This window comes from Triturus cristatus, chromosome 4_2, assembly GCF_964204655.1.
Source record: "Triturus cristatus chromosome 4_2, aTriCri1.1, whole genome shotgun sequence".
Classification (NCBI taxonomy): Eukaryota; Metazoa; Chordata; class Amphibia; order Caudata; family Salamandridae; genus Triturus; species Triturus cristatus.
In genome coordinates this window covers 341,743,050-341,769,896 of record NC_140586.1, presented here as the reverse complement: position 1 = coordinate 341,769,896, position 26,847 = coordinate 341,743,050, and the positions used below count along the sequence as shown (strand labels likewise).

The 26,847-nt window shown below is 47.8% G+C and overlaps 1 protein-coding gene across 1 annotated transcript in view; it reads left to right on the top strand.

The window, feature by feature from the left end:
• LOC146833841 (uncharacterized) overlaps positions 1 to 26,847 on the top strand; it is a 750,859-nt gene that overhangs the window by 351,550 nt on the left and 372,462 nt on the right. Inside the window, exons 22-23 of the mRNA XM_085599920.1 lie at positions 410 to 518; positions 20,230 to 20,311. Of these exons, the coding sequence (XP_085456046.1) occupies positions 410 to 518; positions 20,230 to 20,311 (191 nt within the window). The remainder of the gene's footprint in view (positions 1 to 409; positions 519 to 20,229; positions 20,312 to 26,847) is intronic.

Sequence of the window (26,847 nt, the reverse complement as noted above, 5' to 3'; positions counted from 1 at the left end):
GGGCCTGGGGTTCTATTCCATTCTGTTTCTGGTTCCAAAGCCCGAGGGTTCCTTCTGCCCCATATTGAATCTCCATTCCCTGAACAAATTGGTATGGTTGGGTCATTTTCAGATGGTCATGTTGCAGTCCGTCAATTCCCTTATCCAGGGGGTGTGCGATTGTTTTGCTTCCCTGGACTTAGAGGACGCCTATTTTCATGTTCCGGTCCATCCTGCCAGTCAGCGGTTCCTGAGGTTTGCGGTCCAGGGGATGCATTTCCAGTTTTGGGTTCTGGCATTCATCCTCTCCACTGCTCCCAGGACTTTTACCAAGGTATTGGCTCCTGCTGTGGGGGTTTTGCAACATCGGGGTTTCTCTGTGTTTCCCTATATTGATGATTGTTTGGTCTCTGCTTCCTCTTTTCCTCAGGCTCTTCTGGCAGTGGAGGCTGCGTTGTCCCTGTTCGCCGAGCTGGGGTTCAAGGTGAATTTGGCCAAGTCTCATCTGGATCCTGTTCAGAGACTTCAGTTCATCGGGGGTCTGTTCAACACCTCTCTTGGGGCGTTATTTCTCCCTCCTGTTCGGATCCATTCCCTGCACACTCTTTTGCGGGATCTGTTGAGTTGTCCCTCTGCCCCTGCTTGTGTTTGATTGCGGGTCCAGGGATTGATGGCTGCGACCACTGCTGTGGTTCCTTGGGCTCACCTCCATCTCAAGCCCTTAGTGTCTCATTTGTTGGCTCGATGGGACCCCTCCTGGGCGGATTACGAGGCTCTGGTTCCTGTCTCTCCTGCTCTGATTCAGGACTTGGACTAGTGGCTTTGCACTCCCAATCTGGAGAAGGGGGTGCGGTTTTATCATCCTCCTCCCCTTTTGTTGGGTTGTCAGTCTTTGGGGTTGAGGGGCCACTTTGAGGTCCTTGGAAGTCAAGGGTCGGTGGTCTCGGGGGGACGGCACCTTTTCCTCGAACTGGCGGGAGTTGGCGGACATCTGGGAGGCGGTGCAGTTCTTTCAAGTTCATCTCCTCGGGACGAATCTGTTGGTTCGTACCGACATCCAGGTGGCTCGTTGTTACCTGAACCGTCAGGGAGCGACCAGGTGCACGTCTCTGAAAATGTTGGCCTCCATGATTTATGCTCGGGCGGAATCTCATCTGTTGGCCTTGAGGGCGGTGTACATTCCGGGACAGTTGAATTTTCATGCGGACGCCTTGAGCCGCAACCTTCCATCTTCTGTTCTGTATCATCTCTCTCTTCCTCTGTTCCAGTCCCTTTGCCTTCGGATCGTTACTTCTTGGATGGATCCTTTTGCGTCCCCTCACAACCCTCTCCTGCCCCGGTTTTGTTCGGAGGTCCTGTGTCCTCAGGCTCTTTCGATTCCCTGGCCTTCGGGCCTTCTGTATGCCTTCCCTCCCATTCCCCTACTCCCGAGGGTGCTACAGAAGATTCAGGGGGAGAAAGTTTTGGTCCTGTTGATTGCTCCTTTCTGGCCTCGCCGCCTTTGGTTCCCTCTCCTATTGCGGCTGGCGGAGGGTCGGTTTGTCCAGCTTCCTTTGTGTCCGTCTCCTCTTCAGTTTTTGCTCCTGTCTCTGCCTTGTCTTCGTCGTTTGCAGCTGACGGCTTGGCTCATGAGGGGTTGACGTTGAACTCTTTAGGCGTTCATCTGTGGTGGCTCGTGACATCCAGTTGTCTCGCCGCCCTTCGACCCTAAGTGCTATGGTCGTCATTGGGGTTCTTTTGTTTCTTGGTGTTCTTCTCATGGGGTGGATCCTGTACTGGGGGTTCCTACTTCTGTGTTGGATTTTATTCGAGATGGTTTTTTGAAAGGCCTTTTCCCTTCCAGGTTGTCTTCTCAGTTGGCGGCGGTTCGTGCTTGTCAGGTCCTGGGGTGTCCTTGGAGAGTGTTGCCCCTTTGGTTAGTCTGCTTCTTCGGAGCTTTCGGCTTCGTCGGCCGGTTTCTCCCGTTCTCGTTCCTACTTGGGATTTGCCTACTGTTTTGCGGGGTCTCCAGTTGCCCCCTTTTGAACCTTTGATGAAGGTGGATTTGTTGTGGCTGTCCGCTAAGGTGGCTTTCCTGTTGGCCATTACCTCCGCTCGCCGGTTGGGTGAGTTGGGTGCCTTGCTCATTTTGTTTCCTTATTTTCAGTTCCTCCTGGATCGGGTCGTTTTGCGGCTTGATCCGGCTTTCCTGCCTAAGGTTTCTTCAAATTTTCATTTGCAGCAGGAGGTGATTGTTCCCGATTTGCCTGCTGAAGGGGATTCCCTTGTTGCCCCTTCCTTGGATGTTCGCAGCACTTTCCAGATTTACCTCCAACGTTCCCTGGGGTTCCGCATTTCTCCTGCCCTGTTCGTCTCCTGTGGGGGTGTGACTAAGGGGAAGAAGGTTTCCACTTCCACGATCAGTCGGTGGGTGCGTTTGGCGGTCTGCCAATCTTACAAGTCTTTGGATTTGCCTCCTCTGTCTCATGTGCAGGGTCGTTCGACGCATTCTGTGTCTGCTTCCTGGGCTGAGGCGGCGGGGGTCTCTATCCAGGAGATTTGTAGGGCGGCCACCTGGCAGTCTCATCACACGTTTGTGCGACATTATTGTCTTGATGTTTTACATGCCTCTTCTGTTGGCGTTTTGAACACTGTTGTTCCTTGATCTTTTATTGATTAAAGTTTTGTACTCTGCATGGATCCCTGGTGTCCTGCGTTTTTTATTGGTTCTCTGCTTGTGAGTTCCTCACGTAGTAAGGACTGGGACAGGGAGGACCCATGAGGGGGTAATGTCTTGTTACTTTCCGGTAATCTTCATTATCCCGATTGGGGTCCTCCCCGTCCCAGTCCTCGACCCTCCCTCCCTCCCGCTGTGTTTGTGTTGGAGTCTTGTTGATAACAGGCATGGCGGTAGGTGGGAGGGGCTTATGTAAGGTTTTGAATACTGGCGTTGTGATTGGCTGGGTTGAGGCAGAACTGCCTCACGTAGTAAGGACTGGGGCGGGGAGGACCCCAATCGAGGTAATGAAGATTACCGGTAAGTAACAAGACATTTACAAGGCCATGAAAAGCCACGCAGGGTAACTTTGCCTGGCCTTGTAAATATGCATACAGCACCAACGGAGCATCAAAAAAGTGGTACTCCGGTGGCGCTAGGGGCTTGTAGATATGCCACACAGTTCCTTGTTTTATGGAATGAATTTGCTAATTTAGGAGTAGCCTGGAAAGGGTCAAAATACTATCTATGGCTTAAAAACTTATTGAGTGCAGTTTAAGATACAGCAATTTTTTGATGAAGGCATTTTTCAGAACACCAAAAGTGGTTTGGGTGTCACATGGACAAATGAGAAGCATGGTGTTCCAGAAATCTGGGTGTGCATTAAATTAGCACAGCTATATAAGAGTCTTGGCTCCCTCAGGCAGTAGTGTAAGCTTGTTGGATGGTGGTGCTGCTGGCTTAATACAAAGGTCGAATCCCTTCAGGCTCATTACAGGGGTGTAGCTTCCATTGGTGCAGTAGGTGCGCTGCACTGGTGCCCCGAGGCCCGAGGGGCCCACTGAGCCCTGGTTATTGATGTATTTCATCATTCAAACAGCAGCCAGGGGGTCCATTCCCTTCTGTGTTCTGGGCCCATGACACACTGGCTAAGCTACTAGCTCAGTCCCTTCTTGCTCACCTGAGTTTGGTGATCCTGTGCGAATCCACTTCCCCAAAATAGTGACATGAGGGATTGTGGGCCAAAGCACAAATACTTAGCAGGTGAATTATGTACCCCTAAAAAGGTTTTGAATGGAGTATCTTTCTTGAGATGGGCTAATATGAGATTTGTAGCAATTAATTCAAAACTTACATCTAAAGGATTGAGTGCTAATCTGGAAAGCAGTGTCAGGATAGCATAGTGGCTGCTCCAGTGCCAGAAGAATGTGGTGCAGTCTGACATTAACTTCCTTGAATATAGCGATACAGGTCAAGCCGGTGGCAGAAATTAAGGGACAGATTTATGAAACTTTCATGCAGCGCAGCAAGCCACCTTGCTGCCCGGCGCCGGTGAAAGGAAAAGGGCAGGAAGGCTCCATAATTAACATAATACGATGCATTCCTGTCCTTTCCTTGCACTGGCACCCTTCTGGCTGCCTGGCACTAATTCAGGAACAGTTGCATTATGGTGCGAGGGTGCCTGCGTTGCAGACAGGACTGTTTTTTTGCAGGAAGTGACATCTTCCTGCACAAAAACAATCCTCTGAGGCTATTTCCTCCATGTGAGGTGAAAATGCTGCACACGTAGAAACAGGAAAAAATTAGATGAAATAAAGATAATTCTCCTTGTTACGCCTCCCCTGGGGAGGAGTAGCATTTTGACACATTCCCAGGTTTACCAGTAGTGGTAAATCTGAGACTGTCCCAAAATCCATGGGTGGATTCGTGGGAACACCGACGCTCCACCCATGGAACGCCTCCCTGGGGCCGAGTAATGCAATGTATTGATTCATGCTGCATTGCTTTACTCTGGATTTATCAAGCCATGCAGGTCGTGGGACTTAGGTTTCGCATCACCCTGGTGCCCCCTTGCATGAGTAACGCAAAACCTTCATAAATGTGCCCCTATCTATGCATTCAGGTTGAACAGCTCGGACATCTTGCAGTTCGGATTATATGAAGGGCTTAGGGGGCGGGCATTTTGAGAATACCTTGTTTGAAGTACCATAAATCTGAAATGCATCGGACTCATTGTATTCTTCACAGCAACATATATCCAAGCAAGCCTTCAGAAAGGAGAAAGATCTATGCTCTTTTTCATGTTAAATGAAAAGGCTTTCAAAGGCTCGCGGTGGAAGTGCAAAAGGAGATGCCTTCCTTGCCCCCAAGCTCCATGGACCACTGACTCGGTTCTCTGGAAAATCCAATACAGCCTGAGACCCTTGGCACTTGGATGTTGGGAAGTGGCGCCCTCTTGTGAACAAGAGGATATTGCACATGCTCTTTTGCTGCCTGAGCTTGGACCTTATGTTCATACCACGGCCAAGATCAGGGTAGCCAGGCTGGCCTCTTCAACAAAGAGGAGCGAAGCAGACTTTAACTCAAAATTCGGCACAATGTGGAAACAGTGACTCGGAGATATATTTCCCGAACACTTTCCACGCTAGAAATGTCAGAGAAATGAGATATGAATTCAAAAGCTTCCCCTTCACTTTGTGGAAATCTTTGACCTCCTTCTCCTCCCCTGAAATTCCTCTGTCTCAAAAACACCAAAAACTAGTATTGACTGAAGCATTAGTTGCAATGGATGCTTAACAGCCTCCAGCCTACTGTCAATGGGGGCAGACTGGTCTGATGCTCAGGCGTGCATTCCTGTCTGTATTTTCTGTGAGGCCACCATAGTCAATGAGTCACCGGTTGGGCACACAGGTGTTAATGATGAGGTGCCATTGAGGGATCAGAGTAGGTTTTTAGACTTCTCTGAACCAGAAACACAAGAGCTGCAAAAGGTGCATTAGTCAGATGTGTGAAAGGTGAGGAATTTTAAGTATGTCCCTTAAGGGATCTCAAGCAGCACTGACAGGTATAACTGAAATGAGTCGTATCTGTTTCGTGTTAATAACAGATATTGTGTCCTTCGGGTTGGTATTCTCTATGTTTTGACTGCTTACGCTCCTCTAAGGTGCTTCGAGGCACACCTGTTCCCACCATCTGTCAATAGAGTTACTGTCTAGAATTAGACACCTTTATATGAATACCTAATGCACTGTGAGAATCTACCAAAGCTACTCGTGCACATATGTGATTACTCCTGTACGTGTATGCCTCATCAAACGTTTTTGGCTGGGGTGGGGGGTGTAGCCATGCTGCCCCACATCAGCAAACAATCGCCTTCTTCTGCTAAACAATGTAGAACAGTATCAGTAATAATAACTTAATATATACGTTTTCAACGTACTAATCACGTGCTTATTATATTTAGCTTGGGTTCACTCATCACCAATTCTTCCCCCACGACAAAACTACTACACGTTTTTCTAAAATATCCCTTCCGATTAGAGCCAGACACGAACAAGCATTTGCAATGCAATTGGTCTCGCCTTTGGGACCTTATATGTATTTAGCTATGCAGCACATTAGCCTGGGTTCTGAAACATCTACTGTTCTTTAACATGGAGGAAAAGTAAGCACCAAAATACGTGACAAACCAGGTATGGGAACACATGGAGATAAATATTGCCTTTCAGCGGGAAATGGCATAGTCCAAAGCTCTGTTTTTAATATAAAATCAGGGCCTTCGGTGGGCATATCACTGAAAATACGAGATTTGAAAGAAATATTGTTGTCTACGGGGGCTCGTGGAAGACAATTTCCATGGACTGGAATCTAGAGAATGCTAAAGTGATTCGGGTATTTTACTGACCTCTGCTGGTCATTTTCTATCAAGAAAGATAAATAGAGAGAATTGAACAAAAAATAAAGTCCCTAAGCGGAAGCAGACAAGTCCTAGGGCTGATCTCCAAAACCCACAAAGTACATACACATATAAGTATATACTAAAGTATATACAAGAGGTCTCGAATGCTCGACCTAAAAAGTACCACCATGGACAATGCCAGTAACTCCTCCTCACTCCAGTTCCTTCAAGAGGAGAGTCGTGCCACACGCTTCCACTTCGGTTTTCAAAGCACTAAAGGAACATACTGTTGCCCTTTGAGAATTTTGTATTAGCACCCACAGAAAACTTGGAGTTACAAACCACATCCCTCCCTTAGAAAACTGAACACTGGACAGACTCCACAAGTTATTACCATCAACTTTTACAGCATTCCTATACACCTCCATACCCTTCATTAGATCTGACACTAGGACATACCTTTGTCCAATTCTATCAGCAATGTGAGGCAAAAAAAGTGTCCCACAATAATGATCACCTTACTGCAGCTCCCATTTCTGTTATTTGTGCATTCGGGAGTATTCTTTTTGGCATCTACGTCCTATCTTATTTTCTGGAGGTCATCATTTGATGTCTCCCACAAACTTCTTCGATCACCAGAGAATTCCTTTAGAACCAGGTTTACACCCTTTTAATAATTGAAAGGAGATACTCGATATACCTTGTTAGGGATAGTTTCTGGACTAAGGTGTGTAGTATGTAAGGTTTTGCCCACTCAGTTCCCCTGTGAAGGCCAAATGAATGGCTTCCTGTACAACTTTATTTAATGCCTCGACCCGACACTTGGTTTCAGGATGCAATATTGAAATTCTCCTATACCATATTTGGCACGGTACTCTTTCATTTTGTAATCACAACTTGTGGCCCATTATTTTAGATAACTTCCTCAAGGTTCCATTCTCTGCAAAAATATCAGCTAGGTATCGGTAATCATTTAAAATAAGACCTGACAACCATCTAGATCTCGGTTCATTTAGAAAAATAATTACATGAACAATACCAAAAGCCACATGCCTTGGTATCACAGAGAAAGGTCCAATAACATCGGTTCTCAATTTTCGAAATGGACATTTGGTAACTCCAGATGTTGAATGTTAATAGTACAGGCTTTCAATTATCGCTAATGTGCTTAAATAACTTCCTTGCACCCACTTATCCAATACGACATTCATAGCTGGCCACCAAAAATATTCATGTGTGTGCCTGTTGGTGCTCAACCTACCAATACTGACTTTCTTGACACTAACTGAATATCATCCTTTTTAACCCAAAAGACGGTTTGCATCAGCTGGCCATCCATGAGTAATGAATTAAACATGGCACCCATAGCTATATTATTTTTAATTTCACAATGCCACTAGAACTGAAATAGAACTGAAAACATCAGTGCCAGACCCGGATCCTGTATCCTTCATGGTGTAGACAATTTCACAGTTTATCATTTGTTCACCTGTGTCAAGACAGTCTTCTAAAGGTAACCTAGACATGCAGTCAGCATGAACATTCTTCTTGCCTAGGACATAATCAATTTTGTATTGAGACACTTTCAGTTTAGCTCCTAGCCTAGCTAACCTTCCAAACAGATTACGTCTGCCACCCAGAGATACCATATTATCAAAATGCTCGTGAACGGTTCTTACAATAAATTGTATTGCCCACAAAAACCTTTTACCGTGCTTAACCGTGCAAATTTGTGCAAGCAGTTTTTTTCTGGACAAGGGATTGATTCCACTTAGCTGGCCGTAATGCCTTGGACAACACAACCCCTTCCTTATTTGCATCACTCCGGATTTGGACTGCATCAAATCAGCAATGGCTTGCGTTTGCAACCACTATGCACTCTTTATCAATCATAAATTAATGTACACAAGGCACTTGAATGGTTTCACTCTTACGATTCTTGAGTGCTTGACTTGTTCCTACAGAATTCAGCACTTTTATATCAAAACTTTCCATCTTTCATTAACTTTCAAAACATTAAGCATAGAATTTCACCAATCCTGGAAAATAAACTATGTGTCCCTTTATCTGAGGTACAGGTGCTTCCAAATTGGCCTTTGCGTTCTTCTTTTTAGGTCTTATTCTTTTTCGCTGCTGATATAATTACCAAGATCATCCACTTCTCTCCTACTAAATTTGCGCAGAGACAGGTCTAAAGGCAACACTATTTTGATAAAACATCTAGAACTTTCTTAGATAATGGCCATAGTTTTTCTGATCGGTTCTATGTGATAAGCGAGAATATAATCCTGGATCAAGAAATTCTAGGGGTCTGTTCAAGGATCTCCTTCATTAGACGTTGAAATACTGAAGCAGCTCTGGTCAGTCTATGGGCATACTGTAATACAGAAATATCCATTCCCATGTAATAAAGGATGTGAGATATTTTGATTATTCAGCTAGAACTACCTGGTGATAGGTACTGGACAAACCCAGAGTTGAAAATATGGTAGTGCAAGTAAGTGTTTAGACTATCTCATGTAAATTTCATAAAGCATGACAGTCTACCAAATTGCCTTATTTAAACTCCACAGGGCTACTGCTATGTAACCTTAGATCACCAGATCTTTTGAATGAAATAGCAACTGCAGAGACACTTAATGATGACTTCATGACTTTATGGGTTCTCGAATCATCTTCTTACATAAGCCACTCAATATTTTCTTCACTTTCTTTTTATACATGAAAGGAACATTCCTCATACATGATTTATAGGCATTGTAAATTATACATTGTTTCCTTTGAAATGTACTTAACCTTTCAATAAAGACTTCTTCAAAATGAATTTTCAAGCTGTTGGGGACATATTGATTGACTGGGCAATAAAAGCATTACTCGTGTCACTTTCCAAAAGCACATCAAAATTATGCACCATTTCAGGACCTTCTATGTTTTGTTGACAGCAGTCAAAAAGGGGGGCAGCCCTATGAAGCTGAACTGTAGAATTAGGGTTCCTAGCGCTGGGATACCTCTTGGTGACTATGCGCTCTACAAAAATAAATAATAATAATAATAATAATAATGATCTAGTTTTATCCCCGTCTCTTCCTGTTGAAACTAATTGAGAATTGACTCGCCTTTATTATATTGCCTTTTGCATTCCTACCATGAAAATATATATCCACCCAGATGACACCTAAAGTATGTATATTGTGGCAGAGTACCCCCCAGGTTGTATGCCTGTGGTATGTAATTTCCTGTCTTTCCAAACTTTATCAACCAGAGACTTCCATACAATTGTATACCATGAGCAAAAATCAGCCGCTATGGAAACATCCTTCCAATCAATCTGGATAACTTCAGTAGAAGATCAATTTTGCTTATAATTTATTCTATCGCATTGAGATCAACATTAGGATTTGGGCTATGAGGGACTTAGTCTACCTCCTTTGACACCAGCAGCACCGGCTGGAGGTTTGTATTCCTTTTTTCAGAGTATCTATTCTCAACATATCTTTTGTTTTTTTTCTCCTTCACATTTATTATCCATTCCATAACTTTATTTCGGTCTCATGGACCATAAAAGTACATAATCATAAAAATTCATAAAAGGGGATATACACAAGTAGATCATAAATAGTACGTAACCATTTATTATCACATTCACATCTGGATTTGCGTGTCTTCTATTTTCTTATACAAAGCACTCAAATTGTTCTATCCCTTTAACAATATTGATAGTGGCACTAAGACACTTCAGCGTGTCCCAGTCATGTTCCTGACTGATTTTCAGCCCTAAGTATGGTGGGTCATATGAAATGTTATTCAGCAATATATTTCTAAAACAAGTAAATCTGTAATATGATGCAAGCCGTTTTCCTGCTTCTGTGACCTGTAGGCCAGACCATATATGGATATTATGTAATATGTAATATCTGTATTTTGTTACCCATAAGCCATTCCATAACCACTGGATTATGTAACCCCACTAGAGCTTTAGCTGTGGGACACACAATCAATGTTCGAATCCATGTGGCTCAAGTTACCTGGTGGATTAGAACACTAAAGAAGCCTGCTCCCAGCTCACAATAGTGCAGGCTGACTACCCCACCTCCTCTGACTCTCAGTGTTAGAGCTCAGTGCAGGAACAGCACAAGTCCAGCAACATTCCAAGGTCCCTCACCAACAGGAATCTTCTCATTCCGTGGTTTTAGGACTTTAGTCTCAAAGCTTGCTGTTGCAGTGGAGTCAGCACCAGACCCAGTGAACTAAGTACCTTGACCCTTGGTCCCAACTGTGAGATGCGGGGTGCAGATGAGTGATGCGTTGATTTCTAGCCCACAGTTGAGGTGATGCGCAGTGGCGGTGATGATTTGGGTCCCTTGAACATTTTGTCAGTTCAGAGTACGGAAGTTCCGCAGACGATGCTCCGGATTAATCCACGCTGCAGGGACGATGAATGCGATGTGGTAGTTCCAAGTGCGATGCATCAATTCTACTCTGGAAACAGGATCTATTCGCCGGTCCTGCTACACTTAGGCTGGGGATGCGACGATGTCTTTGGTACAAGTGTATGGGTCCACTTCCAGTGAACCAGGTACAGGAGCAGTTTGAGTCTCAAGCAAAAGAAGGCACGCCAACAAACCCTTGAAGATCAGTTTGGTGCAAGGCAGATTCCAACTCTCCTCAGCAGGGCAATGAGAGCAGCAGGAAGCAGGGCAGCGTGAGAGAAAAGCAGGCTTTCCAGGTCAGCAGTCCAGCAGACTGTCAGTCCTTGATGTAGTGCAGCAGTTCTACTGAAAGAGTCCAGTTGTAGGTCTAGAAGTGTCTCTTTTGGTGGGGTCAGACCCCCAGTATTTATACCCAGTTGTGTCTTTGAAGTGGGGGTGACTTCAAAGAAGTGTCCTTGAAGTGCACAGAAGTCTTTTTTCCCATCCCTGGCTCCAGACTCTCAGAAGGGTGTAATTAGTCCTTTGTGTGAGGACAGGGCACTGCCTATTCTTGTGTGTCAGTCCCTATCTCCCTTCCTGCCCAGGAAGAGCCATCAAATTGAATTGCAGATGAGTACTCAGACACACCTAACCTTCCGGTGTTTGTGGCTGCCTAGAGGGAATAGCAAACTGTAGCCGTCACCCACCCCAGGCGTGTGTTGGAGTCAGGCTGCAGGCACACAGAGCTATTAGAGCAGAGAAATATCCACTTTCTAAAAGTGGTGTTTCGAAAATAGTAATAGTACTGAGGATTTATCATTACTGATTCACACGCACGCACCATACACTCACATCACGCACTCACATATACACGTACATTCATACATACAGACACGCATGCATGCACCAAACATTAAATACAATTATAACACTTATATATTGCAGCATCTCTGGAGGGAAGCCTCATAGGTTACAGGATGGCTGGAACTGCCTCCTCCTAAGATCAGCCAATGAGAGGAGGAGACAATCCCTACCTTGTCAGAGAGTATGATAAGGTCATTCATTAAGAGTTGTTGACTACATCCAGCTCTGTGATGAGGTGTTAGTGATAGACACTCAGCCCTGGGGACTTCAGGGCTTAAAACTGAAGTTCTCAGGTCCAAGGCCATTAATGGCATTCTGCCTCACCCTGAGGAGGAGGTCCTCCACGCACTTTGTCAGGCTGCAGAGGTCACTCCCACAGGTGATGTGACATCTTCAGCCAGGGAAAGGTCAGGTCAGACAGCCAGGCGCCTGCAAATGTATAGCCCTTGACAGACTGACCTGAACAGAAAGATTGTCTGTCAGGCTGACCTTCCCTTACCCTGACAGTCACTCTTTATGTCGGAAAAATGATGGGGGGCATGGCCCCCTTCACCCTTAAGGACAGGCTGCTGCACATCTTCCAATAGCAGGCCAATTACGTTTCTCCCTGAGAGTCATTCACACCATCCCCCAGGAGGACAGAAGGCTGTCCCTTGGGCAGCAACCATAAACAGGCACTGGAAACTTTGGGCAACAGAGTGTCAACTCTCTAAAGTTTCCATTTACGTGAAAGTTACATTAAATTCGACGTGGGCATCAAGTCAAGTTTAATGCAACACTTCTTTTAATACCTTGGAGTACCAACTTTAGTAATCCCATTCAGAAGTTAATTTAGCTGAGTGGTCAGCATGTAACCCTGTACTCACCAGTGGGGCTACTAGCCTTTCTTTAATCAATTAAAGGTATTTAGTTCCTGAGAAGGGGGTATCAAGTCAGACATATAGGAACCAAAGGCGGGGGTGGTTCCTTTTGGAACTAGGACCCTCACACACCCATATGGGTGTCATGCTTCATCATCGGGCTTGCTCCTCGCCTGGCCGGTGCTGCAATGCCCTATGGGCACCCTCCAGGGGAGTTTTTTATCTGAGATCTTTTGTCCCAATGCCATCTGTTAAGTGCAAGTGTAGGGCTCTAGGTGAAGATTGGTGAAGGTTGGTGTAAGTGTATAGTGAATATTGACTTAAAATAGACTAAGCAAATCTCTGGAAAGAATTTTGTTCAGAAGTTTGCTTGTCCATTTAAGAAATGTGGTGGCCACCAGTAGAGGCAATGACCTGTGGTGGCACAAAGGCAGTTTAAAAGGTCGACATGTTTCTTGCCATCATTGAGTCAATAATGATCAGTGAGCAATTTGACAGGACCGGGTAAATCTAATCTACACAGTGTTTGGGACCGATAGTGAAATTTACGGGATCCAAACACTCAGTACCCAAAATTGCTGTACCTTAAAATAGATGCCTAACCTGATACCTTCCACCCCACCCCCCTCAGGAACTGCATACCTTTAATTGATTCGATGTATCCAGGAGCATGTATGCTGGACCTTCATGCGCTCTTGGTCCCCTCTTGTTGTGACTGGCTACTAGCCTTTCTACAGTTAAAAACAACAATTTGGGGTCTACTATTGGAACATGTAAAAGCACATGTTCTATTTATTAATATACAGCACCTAACCCTAGGGCCTGCCTTAGGTGTGACTTCCATCTATTAAACAAGCATTTACAATGCAATGGTCTCGGCAATATTATAGGTAGAGCTATTGGTATTGCTCATAATTTTTTTATCATTATTGTATCCCTAAATAAATGGCATTGTCATTTCTATTGGCATTAGCTTTTTTTTTGCATATGTGATACCTATTGCATTAGCAGAGAGAGAGAGTGAGGTAGTGAGATAGAGAGAGAGAGAGAGAGAGAGAGAGAGAGAGAGATATTGAAATAGAGAGTGAGGTAGTAAGAGAGAGTGAGGTTGCTAGAGAGTGAGGTAGTGAGATAGAGAGTGAGGTAGATAGAGAGTGAGGTAGTGAGATAGAGAGAGTGAGGTAGTGAAAGAGTGAGGTAGTGAAAGAGTGAGGTAGTGATGGAGAGTGAGGTAGATAGAGAGTGAGGTAGTGAGATAGAGAGAGTGAGGTAGTGAAAGAGTGAGGTAGTGAGGGAGAGTGAGGTAGATAGAGAGTGAGGTAGTGAGATAGAGAGTGAGGTAGATAGAGAGTGAGGTAGTGAGATAGAGAGAGTGAGGTAGTGAAAGAGTGAGGTAGTGAGGGAGAGGGATGTTGTGAGGTAGTGATATATAAGCATAGAGTGATGTTGTGACTGGCCTTTCTTGTGATTGGACTCAATCCTATTTCACGTTGGATATTACATTTTACAACTAACCTATTATTCACTATGAATATATGCCAGCTACTAATTGCTCATCTTATCTTTCAGAATGACTTGAGTGTAGTATGAAGCCCACAGATTTTAATATCAGTTCATGAGTACATCTGGAGCGATGAGGCTCAGCAGACAGGGTGTACTGGCTGCCCGTGCATAATATGCGTACACCTGGATGCTGTGCTTTGTAGCCATTGCTGCAACCCCAGTACGCATACTTTTGAAATGTATTACGTGTACCTTTTCATACTGTACAGTGCGGTCATATCGCTATTTAATAAAAGTGTTCTAGTGAAATAAGGCAACTGTGGTCATATGTAAAACAGAACGATAGATAACACGGGGTTTTGGAAATACACAAACCTCTCCCATCAGTTGTGCTGCCTCTTTTTCAGTGCATTGAAAAATAAAACCAATACAAAGAGAATAGCTGTGGGAAACAAAAAGCAGCGTGCTAACAGTATAATTTGCCACCCTTCCAAATAATCAGTTCTCACCCCCTCCCACTAACCTTTCCCTGTCAGATTGCGTTGTGACGTCCTTTGTTATTGTAGCTCCACCTCACTCCCATTCGCCCAGCATATCCCACGCCGCACCCAAGCACCGACATGCTTATCTGAGTGTTCTGGTGAGACGGGAGCGCAGCAGCAGGCTGCACTTACTCCTGTCTGGGGGAATGAGACTAACATGCACTTACTCCTCTTCGAGGGGGTGAGGCAGACGCGCAGTTACTCTTTGCTGAGGGGATCAAATGTACCAGGAGTGTACTTACTCCTATCTGAGGGGGTAAAACGGGCGTACACTTACCCTTACTTCTCTCTGAGGGGGGATGAGACGGGCATGCACTCCTCTTCAAGGGGGTGGGGGTTAGGCAGACGTGCACTTACTCCTCTCTGAGGGGGTGAGACGGGCGCGCACTTGATTTACTCCTGCCTTCCAGATTTAGCAGGGCATGCGCAGGTTAGGGGCGTATTGTATCCTGGGCATCTTCCCCTCATTTGAATGAATGAATGATTAAACACCAGAGGGAAGCTGTGCTGACTGCCGATGTTGTGTCTGCAGGGTGATAGTTTAAAAGCTTTTTTTCCCCAAAGGATAAACTGGTACGTGAAATCCTATCCTGGCGAATCCGGTGCCAATGCTGGGTGCCTGCAAGATCGGCCCGCTATACAAACACACTTCACAAACTGAATGCCACGGACGTGGAGTCATCCACACTGCTGGGGTGGGCACAGTTGGCACGGCGTGGCATCCATCTATTTGTTTATGTGAACATTCCACCGTTATAATGGATTTCCGCAACAGCCAATTGAGTCCAAAGGGTGGGCTCGTCAGCGTCCCTTGATGGTCACCTGTAAAAGGGCACCCCTGGAGTACAGCCCCAGCCCACTGGCACCCAGAACGGTGTTTCACGTGAAGATGAAACGCACATTCCCGAATTTTTTTCTAGAATGACTATATAACACCGTCAACACAGGCTCTGGAAACCTAGCACTAACGTATAATATACAATCTATATTGAACTCCTGCATATTACATTATCCAGAAACTATACAGTGGATCGGGCCTGCGCTTGACACCCTGGGTTGTGCATCCTATATTCCAATAGGATCAAAAGAGCTTCCACCGCATGTGTGATCCACTGCATGTGTGTGTGGCAAATATTGCAGATCACACACTGCGATACAATGCTCACGGTCTGCAGTACGGCTGTGTAGGAGTCTAGAAGCCACGCGCCTCCTATATATGGAACGCTCACAAACTGAAGGACTCATATGCTCTCAATGGTTTCACCGCGTGCCAGTGCCACACCAACTGTCAAAGATTTTTTTTTTAACTCAAATACACAAATAGCACGATATCTCGTGACAAATCTGGACCATCATAACATCACCACAATACACAACATCTTTGCAAAAAAGCCTGCAGGAAGGCTCGGTGAGCTTAGCGCTCCCTGCTGACAAATGCGGTGTTCTGAAGATCAAGAGTTCGAATCTGGGAAGGCAGACTCATCCTTTCAACTTTAAATGTATTGCAATACAGAATAGTGACATCTTTCATTTACAGTGCTTAGAAATGGCACTAGTGCTGCTTGTAGCGCCCTATAAAGCGTTGGCTAGGGCGTCCGACCTCGAATCTGGGTTCGAGTCTTGGCAATGACGCAGAACATCCTGTGATTCTGGGCAAATCACTTAATCTCCCAGAGACAAAAATGAATGTGTCCTCATGTAATGCAACTGGTGCTATGTAAAGCGCTCTGAAACCCGATTCGGGTCAAGTTTGCGCTATATAAAACTATGTACAAAAAATATATCTGAACGTAACACAATAACAGGTAACAGGTAACAGGTAACACATCCAACCAAAAGGCAGCAGCACAAACAGGCAAGAGATGCAGTGTGTGTGTGGACATGTATACGGGAGATCAGGTTGTGTGATCTTGGGCCTTTAACGATTGTGAGCGCTTAGAATTAGACTAAATGCTTGGTTGCCGTTTGTCCAAAACTGGATATTTACAATTACAATATATAATGGGTACCTTCATGCCCACTGACAGTTTTGTGACTGAGAACCCTGGCGTCAGGCCCTGTGTTTTTGAAACAGTAATGGTCTGTGTTTAAAATGGACAGCATTTCAATAGGTGCGCCAATTTAAAGCACTACTGTGGGTACATCCAATAATGCCCAGGTCTAACAAATGAACACAAAAAGAAAAGAAATGTGAGTGAAGGAGATACAGAGAGTTCTTCTCAATTCACCACCAGCACTGCCGTAGTGACCAAAGCAGAGAAGATGGAGGCGTAAGCCGCGGGCAGCTGCAAAAACATAAAAACACGCTATTATTGCGTGTCCGATCACAAGGTTATTTTTTTTATACGTGAAAAATGAATTCTTTCATTTACTTGAAGTGCCAGCTAAGAAGTATGGATTACATGAAATGGAGAGTCATGGTTGATCAATTAAACACACATTTGTCAACGTTACTCATTTAAAAAAGCTCCCCTTTGGAATGAGGTTTGAGGTATTTAATCCTTAAGAAAACATTTTACTGTCAGTTTCCAAAAGTAAGGAATTAAATCCTCCCCTTTCAAAACCTTATCTGCAGCCTCGCACAGAGGCCTTTAATTCTAGTTTTTAGCTTGGCACAGCATGCGGCGAGAAGGGTGCTTGAAAGCAAGGACTGGAGGCGCTGGACACGGGCCTGCGCACCCCCTCCCCGTGAGTGCATTCTTCCGGGGTTGACGTGGGGTCTCACATAGAGTGTTTTTCTAACGTGCACCTGAGGGTTTCTTGGCACAGTATAACAGATGTTTATTACACCTCAAACGTATTCATTTGATCAGCCTCAGGAGGATGAAAGCCCGAGCGGCCCTGCTGTGACAATGGGGTCACACACAGTCCCAGTGTCCGCTGAGCCCATCAGCCCGTTCGGCTGGGGAGGCTTCTCCGGATACATGCAAACAATATATATATATATATATATTTTCTACTTTATCTCGCTTTGCTCAAGTTGTGGTGAAATAAATGGGGTGCCGAGTAGAAAGCTGCGGCGCTTGGCTATACGACCCATCCTTGGGAGGGCCTTGGGGGTGAAGAGAGCCTTTTGCATTACCTTTCCCTGGAAGGGGGGGGGGGCATGCCTCGGCCTGTGGGCACACACCTCCCCCATCTGTCATCCTGCCTCCCGGGGCCTCAGCAGCCAGGCCTCTTCACGGGACTTCAAGCTAATCCCGCGGCTCCTGCCTGTGACAGGTCATTGTTAAACACCCCTTCCCATTTCCACCCCCTCCCCATTGTCATGAAGGTGTGACTGCAAGGAAGCCCTCCCCCTCTCAACGCTGCCAGCAGCAGCTCTTGGGAGCCATGTATGCTGTTTTCTGAGGTTTGGAAGAGTTGCCAACTTGACACCATGCCTTGAGACATCGGCTTTCATGTCATTAATCAGTGCATTCTGGGACTTGTAGTATTCCGTTACTTCACTAAAAGCAGCTGGTCAAAGTGATCTGTTAACAGTGATTTGTGAAACGAGAGCACACGACTGACTTTGGTTGCACATCCTGCGTGGGCCTTTGCTAAGTTTCTGGGGCTTGCAAGTGTGTTATGCGGGTACTCAAACACACATGGCAAGTACGGATCGCTTGTGACCTTCCGTGTCTAGTGTGTGTAATGGCGGGGTGTCCCTGGCGCTCATAAGAGCTCACTTTATCAGATCGCAGACTCGACAGGTGAACACCGCTGAGAAGGGCACAGGCTAGGGCAAACCACACAAACACGAGACCTGGACCCAAATCTCTACTTCCCCATCATACTGACCAAACTGTGTGCTCTTGGGCACCTCATCCCCGTTTCTCGTGTCAATTATATGCCAAAGTCAGCAGCTCTTAGAAACAGAACAGAACACACACACACACACACCGAGCAAGGAAGTGTCACATTTCCATTTATTAAGTGAAGGGGCGATAACTCCCGCCCTCACATCCTTGCATCTAGCGAGTGAGGAAACTCAGCGACGCGTTTATTCACTCTAGAGACTGGGTGTCGCGGATTTCAATTCTGGCAAAGCAAACTCCGGGTTTCAGTCTCCTGGGACCGCTTTCATTTAGTTGCGATTTTCCTGTGAACGCGCCTGCGGATTAAACGAACTGCAGATTACTCCCCAAAAAGCTTTTAATAGCTCTAAAATTATTGTTTTACGTCATTTGGTAATGCCGGTGTTATAAACTTAAAGAAGACACGGAAACCAGCACTAAATACATAGTATGACAGACAACTACCTCTGCCCTTCCCCCGCGCATCCCAAGCGGTAAACATAGCATTTGAAGCGACTTTTACACTCCATTCCGCTCCCTATATCGATTGCTTCCAGTCTACGGTTTTACGTAGCATTCGCTGCTGTGGTTTCTGTTCATGCAGACCAATGTTCATATCGCACTGACGGAGGCTGCTACCCCACGTCCCCTGGTTCCTTTCAGTAATGTCCACTCCTTCCTTGTCTTCCCCCTAAGCCATTAGCAGCCAATTGATGTTTACTAAGGTGCTTAGTGTGCCGCGGCGCGGACGGCACTGGAAGATAGCGGCCGGGCTGAGGGTGGAGCGCAGCCACCGGGATCCTCGGGAGGAGGCTGTCGGTCTGTGATGTGCACAGGGCAGCCGGGCATGGAGCAGGCTGCACCTGGGAGCTGTGCACAGGATTCCCGAGCCCGGCGCCGCCGCAACGCACTCGGAGCTTCGCGTGATTGCTCAAAAATGGCGGATGGAAGCTTCGAAACTTTTTCGGATTCGGGGGCGTGTTCCTGCTGTTCAAAAGGGCGTGGCTAAAAAGTGGAAAGAACAGCAAGGAACACGCCCCCGAATCTGAAAAAGACGGAGCCTATTTGGAGGGACGGCTCTCTCCTCCAACGGCTGGCCTCCGTTTAGGAAGCCAGCCAATGGAGGAGAAGCTAAAAGAGAGGCGGGCTAAATAGCCACTCTAGAAAACATTAAATCTCCGACTTCCGGTTCTGCCTTCGGCAGACCGGTAGTCCTCGACCTAAAAAGGAAGGTCTGGACTTTGTCAAAATTTTAAATGGCAAAGTCAAGTTAGCAGCTCGAAAACTACTCTGCCAGCCAGTAACGGCAGGCTGGGAGTCATCCTTTGCATTGTCACACTTGTGGTGGCACAATAAGAGCTGCATCCCATGAGGAGCACTTTAATTTACAGGCCCTGGGCACCCCTGGTACCATGTACTAGGAACATATAAATAAGTTAGCTTTTGCAATTGTGGGAGAACCAATTAGACATACATGTTTTAAGGGTCAGAGCACTTTCAGATGTAAAAAGCACAAGCAGCATCATTCCAAAACGTGGGGGGAGATTATGCAAAAATACCTATTTCCTTCCAATTTTTTTTTTTATAAAACTGCCTGCATGTCTGCTAGTTACAAACTTGACATATGGTGTTCATAGGAAATGCAAACTTCTTGCACAATTTTATCAAAGTCCATGTTTAAACTCGCCAGGTGGTTTCGTGGCAGGCTTATTTGCGACCTGGGTGGAGCAAGACAACATTGCTAATAATTGCACCAGTTGCGGAGGGGGCAGGCAGTGACAGGACACTTCTAACATTTGTTTTGTCTTCCCTCGCTTCCCTCCTCCTGTTTTTTAACCTTCCTACGTCGAAGTAAGGGGGCGTCTACGAGATAAAATCCACCTGCCACGGAGTTTCTGGCGCAGACAACTAAAGGTGAGGCTGGAGGAGAGGACCCGTCAGTCAGTGTGTGAAGGAGGAATTGGCCTCGTGCGTGCTGCAGGGAGGGACAGCGCCACTCAGGTACACACAGAGCCTCACACCGGAATCTTGGGAGGTTTCATTTACATTAGTGGACGGTAGCGGAACGCATTTAACTCAGTGCTTCATTTGTGCAGCTATTTGCGGGGCGGTGGGCACTGCCACTCGTTTGTGGGGACCAAGGCTCATTTTTCAACATCACATTTAGTGCCAGAGCGGGAGTGAGGAAGGGAGAAAGGAGAAGGAAGAGAAAGATGGGAAACAGTGAGAGATCGAGAAAGAAGGTATGAAAAAGAACCTGTAAGAGAGAAGTGCGGGTGGTGGAAAAAAGAAGCATGAAGTGAAATCAAGACTAGGCAGACTTATTATTATTTTTTTTTACAAATTAATCACTGATAATTACAAGTTTCAAACGTTCACAATCAGCCTAAAATCACCAGATGCATTTGTGTTGGTTATATTTCCGTGTTTTTGCTGTCTGGGTTGTCGGTTAGCCAGTGCAAACAAGCCCCCAGTTGATGATATATTCAACATATTTTGCATTGTTGGCGAGCCAATGCCTGCCTGCTAGATAAGAATGCCTCGAGAGCAGGTGCACCGCGGGGCCTGTTTATTTCTACAGTTGCCTTTGAAGCAGCGGCACCAGATAAACTTGGCAGACGGCACGTCTACGCACGCTTCATTTTCACTGATTGATAAGACGGGGAGAAGACAGTGTTTTAGGGAGAGAGCAGGGTATGAATAGAAAGACAAAGCTTTGAATTGACGACACACACCTACCAGACCGTCCACAAAACAGCCTCTAGGGGCTGGTTCCCATGTTATAACTTATGGTGAAGGGACAAAAGACAAAAAATATCCAAACTATGTAACCTCTCTACATCGGGTGGCCCTGTGAAGAGTTCCGGAACAGCAAGACACACAGTAGCAGTCTGTGAGCTGCCAGGACCTGGAGAGGTTATTTTTCTTTCCCACAGGAAGATCCCAATTTGCTTAAAGTGAAACCTCCACAACTCAGTGTACAGTTGTAGGACAGTCTAGTGGTCCGAGGGGCGGAGTAGAGGGGTGGAGAGTAAAGGGAGGAGCTAGACGGGACGGCGGGCAGTTAGGAAAAGGTGAAGGAAGAGAGCAGACGTGCAAATAAAGATCCTGTGCATAGACCACGGTGTCTGTCGTTATTTGGCCTGGTAGACACGACAGCTGGCGACGAGGGTGGGATGCATGTGATGCTCCCCTGAACCCGGAGAAGACCGTGGTCTACACCCTAGCCGAGGCGCAAGAGGAGACGCCTGAAAGCGGCCCTTCCGGAACGCGACCGGAACCTGTGCGGGATCAAAGGCCCTGTGAGAGCGGGACGAAAGCGAGAGCCCAGCCCCGAGCCTGACTCCTGCTGCGTGTGTCAGAGAGCAGCGCTGACCGGAGAGAAGAAAATCCGCCATACGAAGGTGAGCCCCCAGCGTGAAGCCGGAGCCTCGTGCGTGTGCAAACAAGGGAGCGACAGCAACTGCGCGTGCTCACCTGGAAGGAGGAAGGCCCAGGGAGCGAGTGAGTGAAGCTGCCAGCAGCGCTCTGCAAGGGAAGGAATCTGGGGGATGATTCAGCCTCGTGTCTAGCACCGCGTGTAGAATCATCCCGGCGGCCATCTTTAAACCAGGCGGCCACCATAGGACAGAGCCCTGCAAACAGGTGGGCGGCCATCTTGGAGTCAGGCGCCAAACAAACCCAAGCAAAGGCAATAGAAAAAAAAAAAAAAGAAGCACGAGCGAGAGCAAGCGAACAAGAAGAGAAACGTAAGCACCAACAAGCTGTAGAGACCCCGCAAACTAGTACCACACAAGATGTCGAAGCATGGATCGCCTGCACGCCAAGAGGCGAAGCCCGTCGTGATGGGACTGTCTCACCTGCGTCCTCCAGAGCCTCTAGCGCTGGTGGTCGGGAGCAGCATGGGCCCCCGCTGGGAGGAGTGGATTGAAGACTTTGAAGACTACATCAAAGGCTCCAAAGTAACTGGTGATGAAGACCAAATAATCGCGCTTCGCAACCTAGCGGGAAAATACATCAGCAAAATGATCAAGGAACTCCCGGCTGCGGATGCAGGGACATACGCCAAGGTACGGGAGGCCCTCGACAAGAAGTTCCTGCATAAGAAAAATGTGGACTACGAAAGGTATGTGTTCCAGCGGGCGCGCCAAGAAAAAGATGAGAGGATGAATACCTACATAACACGACTGCGCAGACTAGCGCGACATTGTAATTTTGAAGCGTTCTCGACGGATGATGCCATACGACTGCGCGTCATTGATGGCTGCCTGTCCGAGACCCTTCGGAGGAAGTTATTGAAGAAAAGTCACACCCTCGACGAGATCGAAGAAATGACGAGGGTGCATGATCAAGTTGAGGAACAGGCCAAGACCATCGAAGCAGGGAGTACAGAACGCAGAGAACAGATATGCCAGGTGCGAACCAGCCGGCCCCGCCGAGGGTCCCGAGAGCACAGACGTCACACCCGGCCGCCATCGCGCCGCCGCCACTCGGGACGTCGACGGCCAGACTCAGGGAGGAGAAGCAAGCGCCATGACCCCGTGCGAAAGACACCAGCACGAAGATGCTATAGATGCGGGTATGATTTCCCACACACCGGAGCATGTCCAGCCATGGGACAGCAATGTCGCAAGTGTGGCCGAAGCAACCACTTTGAGGCCATGTGCGGAGAGTATCGCCCCGAGAAGGAAAAGGATAGACCCGAGTCGTCGCGAGGCGACTCCCACCGGCACCACGCACGAGCGGTGCGTGACCGCCCGAGGTCGTCGTCAAGGTCTTCGCAGTCCAGCGGGGAGTCGCGGACGTCGCGGACATCGCGATGGTCGAGGAAGTCGCTGTCGCGGGACTCCAGATCGACATCCGAGGAACGAGACTACTCTGTGGAGTATGCAAACATGATCGCTGACCCAGATCAGCTCAAGAAATATCCCCGACTGGACATCAGCGTCGGTGAACACAACACAAAGTTCTTAATGGACAGTGGGGCGTCTCTAAACTACCTCCCAGTGACTGAATACAATAAGATGAACCCCCGTCCTCGACTGAGCCCCGCGCACGTCCGTGTCTACACCTGGATGTCCAGGAAGCCACTTCCGTGCCTCGGGAAGTTCTCAACCACACTACGACACAAAACAACATCTGTCCCTGCCGTGATACACGTCATAGAAGGACCGGAGGCCGACTGCCTCCTTAGTCTGCCGACGGCCGAACGTCTCCGGCTAGTGGAAGTCCTATACCGCGTCAGCAATGACAGTGATATTGTCCACAAGTTCCCGAAGCTGTTCATGGGGCTGGGGAAAATGAACAGAAACCAGATACGTCTTCACATCAATGAACAGGTCCGGCCAGTCGCCCAGCACCCCCGGAAGGTGCCATTCCATCTTCAGCAGGCCGTGGAGGATGAACTGCAAGACCTCCTGCAAGCTGACATCATTGAACGTACGGAGGGTCCCACGCCATGGGTGTCGCCCGTAGTGATCGTCCCAAAGAAAGGGACTCCGGGGAAGGTACGGCTGTGTGTGGACATGCGGATGCCCAATACCGCTATCGAAAGAGAGCGTCACCCAGGCCCACACTTAAGTGACATGATTGCCGCGCTGAATGGTGCTCGAGTATTCTCCAAGTTGGACCTCAATAAAGGGTACCACGAGCTGGAACTCCATGACAGCTCTCGGTATATTACAACCTTTGCGACGCACCTGGGGTTGTACAGATACAAGAGGTTGAGTTTTGGAATTTCCTCGGCCGCCGAAATATTCCAAGAAGCGATTCGGCAAACCATTCACCATATCCCCAACACACTGAACTACAGTGACGACATCCTAGTGTATGGGGCAAATGTCCAAGACCATGACACGGCCTTAGATCGAGTCTGTCACGCTCTCCTAGAGGCAAACCTAACACTCAACAAAGAGAAATGTGAACTGCATCAATCGAAGCTGAAATTCTTCGGGCACATCTTTTCAGGGGCTGGGATGAAGCCTGACGCGGACAAAGTGAGCACGCTAAACGACACCAAAAGCCCGCGGGATGTCAGCGATGTGAGATCCTTCCTGGGCATGGCGAGCTACTGCTCAAGGTACATCAAAGACTATGCCACACTAAGTCACCCACTCCGAACCCCGACCAAACAAGGGCAGAAATTCGAATGGACCTCTGAGTGCGAGCAAGCCTTCCAAGAGATTAAACAAGCGGTCGGAGCCGCCGAGAGCCTGGCCTATTTCAACCCCAGCCGCAAGACAGAAATCACAGTAGATGCTAGCCCGGTCGGTCTAGGTGCCATCCTAGCCCAATACGACGAGGACACTGATCAACGCCACATAGTGGCCCACGCCAGCCGTAGTCTCTCCGACACAGAAAAAGCGTACTCACAACCGGAGAAGGAAAGCCTCGCGGTTGTATGGGCCTGTGAACACTTCCACGTGTTCATATATGGGAAGCATTTCACCCTAGTGACGGACCACCAAGCGCTAGTCACCATCTTTGGCAATCCATGCTCTAAAATGCCTCCTCGCATCGAACGATGGGGACTTCGGTTGCAGGAGTACACTTACACCATTGTACACAAGCCAGGAAAGTCAGCCAACCCGGCTGACTACATGTCGCGTCACCCGGAGCCATCCCAATCCTCCAGACCGTCAGTTGCTGAAGAATATGTTCACTTTGTGGTGGACCAGGCGCGGCCACCGGCTGTCCCCCTGGATGTCATCCAACAAGCCACCTCGCAAGATGAGACATTACAGAGAGTGATTCGCAAGGTTCAGGCACACCGATGGCGGCATGAAGATACCGAGGAAGGGAGTGATCCGGTGACGAGGCAAGAACTGCAGGCGTTCAGGAATGTGAGCGAGGAGCTGTCTGTCACCTCAGAGGGTCTGCTACTGCGAGACCACCGCATCGTCATTCCCAGTCTACTGCGCCAAGGAGTCATCAACTTGGCGCATGAAAGTCACCGAGGGGTAGTTGCGACCAAGAGGGCCCTTCGTGAGCGTGTCTGGTTCCCCTCTCTCGACAGGATGGTAGAACTCACCCTGAAAGACTGTCCGCAGTGCCAGGTGGTGGGGCAGGGAGACCCTCCGGCCCCACTCCAGATGACGCCACTACCATCGGGTGTGTGGCGCGAGCTAGCCATGGACTTCTATGGCCCCATGCAATCGGGCAAGTATGTTCTAGTGATGATTGATGAATACTCGCGTTTCCCCATTGCTCAGTTTGTGTCGTCTACCAGCGCAGCCGTGACCATTCCAGTGCTAGATGAAGTCTTTGCAGCCTGGGGTGTGCCTACAGAACTGAAAACGGACAATGGCTCACCTTTCAACAGTCAGGAGTTTGGGGAGTTCATGAGACTCATGGATATTCGACACCGGCGGATAACCCCGCTATGGCCACAAGCCAACGGTACGGTCGAGAGGTTCATGGCCACTCTCAAGAAAATGTTCCAACAGGCCACGTTAGACAAAAGAGATCTGCAAACAGCCCTGAACGACGTACTCCGGTCATACCGGACGACGCCCCATGCCACCACGGGCAAATGTCCTGCGAAGCTCATGTTAGGACGTCCTGCTCGGACCAGGATACCTACCTGGGAAGGGGCCTTTCGACCAGTATCACCCAACCGCATACATCAGGATGTAAGGGTCGCAGACAGAGCCCGCAAAGACAGTATGAAAGCGTATGCTGATGGCAGGAGACGTGCACGGTCACTCTCACTTCGGAAAGGGGACTGTGTGATAGTCAAGCAGGAGCAGAGCAGAAAGACTGACAGCAGGTTCAGGGCGGAACCCCTGACCGTCATCCGAGAAAAGGGCACAATGCTGACCGCGGAATCAGACAACAGGCGCATCACCCGCAATGTGTTGCACTTTCACAAGTGTAGTCCTGCCCTGCAGGAAGCCTTTGGGTCCCCAGCAGTGACACCGAGGACTGAGCAGATTGAGGAACGAGCCGAGTGTGTCACAAGCCCAGAAAGGGGAGAACGGGGCACCCCGAGGGATGAGGCAGACAGTCGGTCTCTCAGACCCCGACAAACAATTCAACGGCCCTAAAGGTTAATTGAAGAGATGTAACACAGTGTTTCTTTGTTCTGTTAACAAAGGGGGAGATGTACAGTTGTAGGACAGTCTAGTGGTCCGAGGGGCGGAGTAGAGGGGTGGAGAGTAAAGGGAGGAGCTAGACGGGACGGCGGGCAGTTAGGAAAAGGTGAAGGAAGAGAGCAGACGTGCAAATAAAGATCCTGTGCATAATTTAATTTAATTTAATTGTGGGTTTATATAGCGCTAGAATCGACTCCCGGAGGAGTATCTCCGCGCTTCGACCGCTGGGGAACCCGTCCTGGCTCACCCTGAGAGATGGTCCCTAATGGGTATCTCTAAGGTGCGACCAAGCATCCCCGGCGGTCTGGGGGGGCCGTTGTGAAGATGAGGCAAGCTAATGCCCAGAGTTGCCGAGTGTGGTCCCTGACTGGAGTAGGCACCGAGGCGAGAATTATCGAGCCCGCTGACCCTGGTCCACGCATAGACCACGGTGTCTGTCGTTAT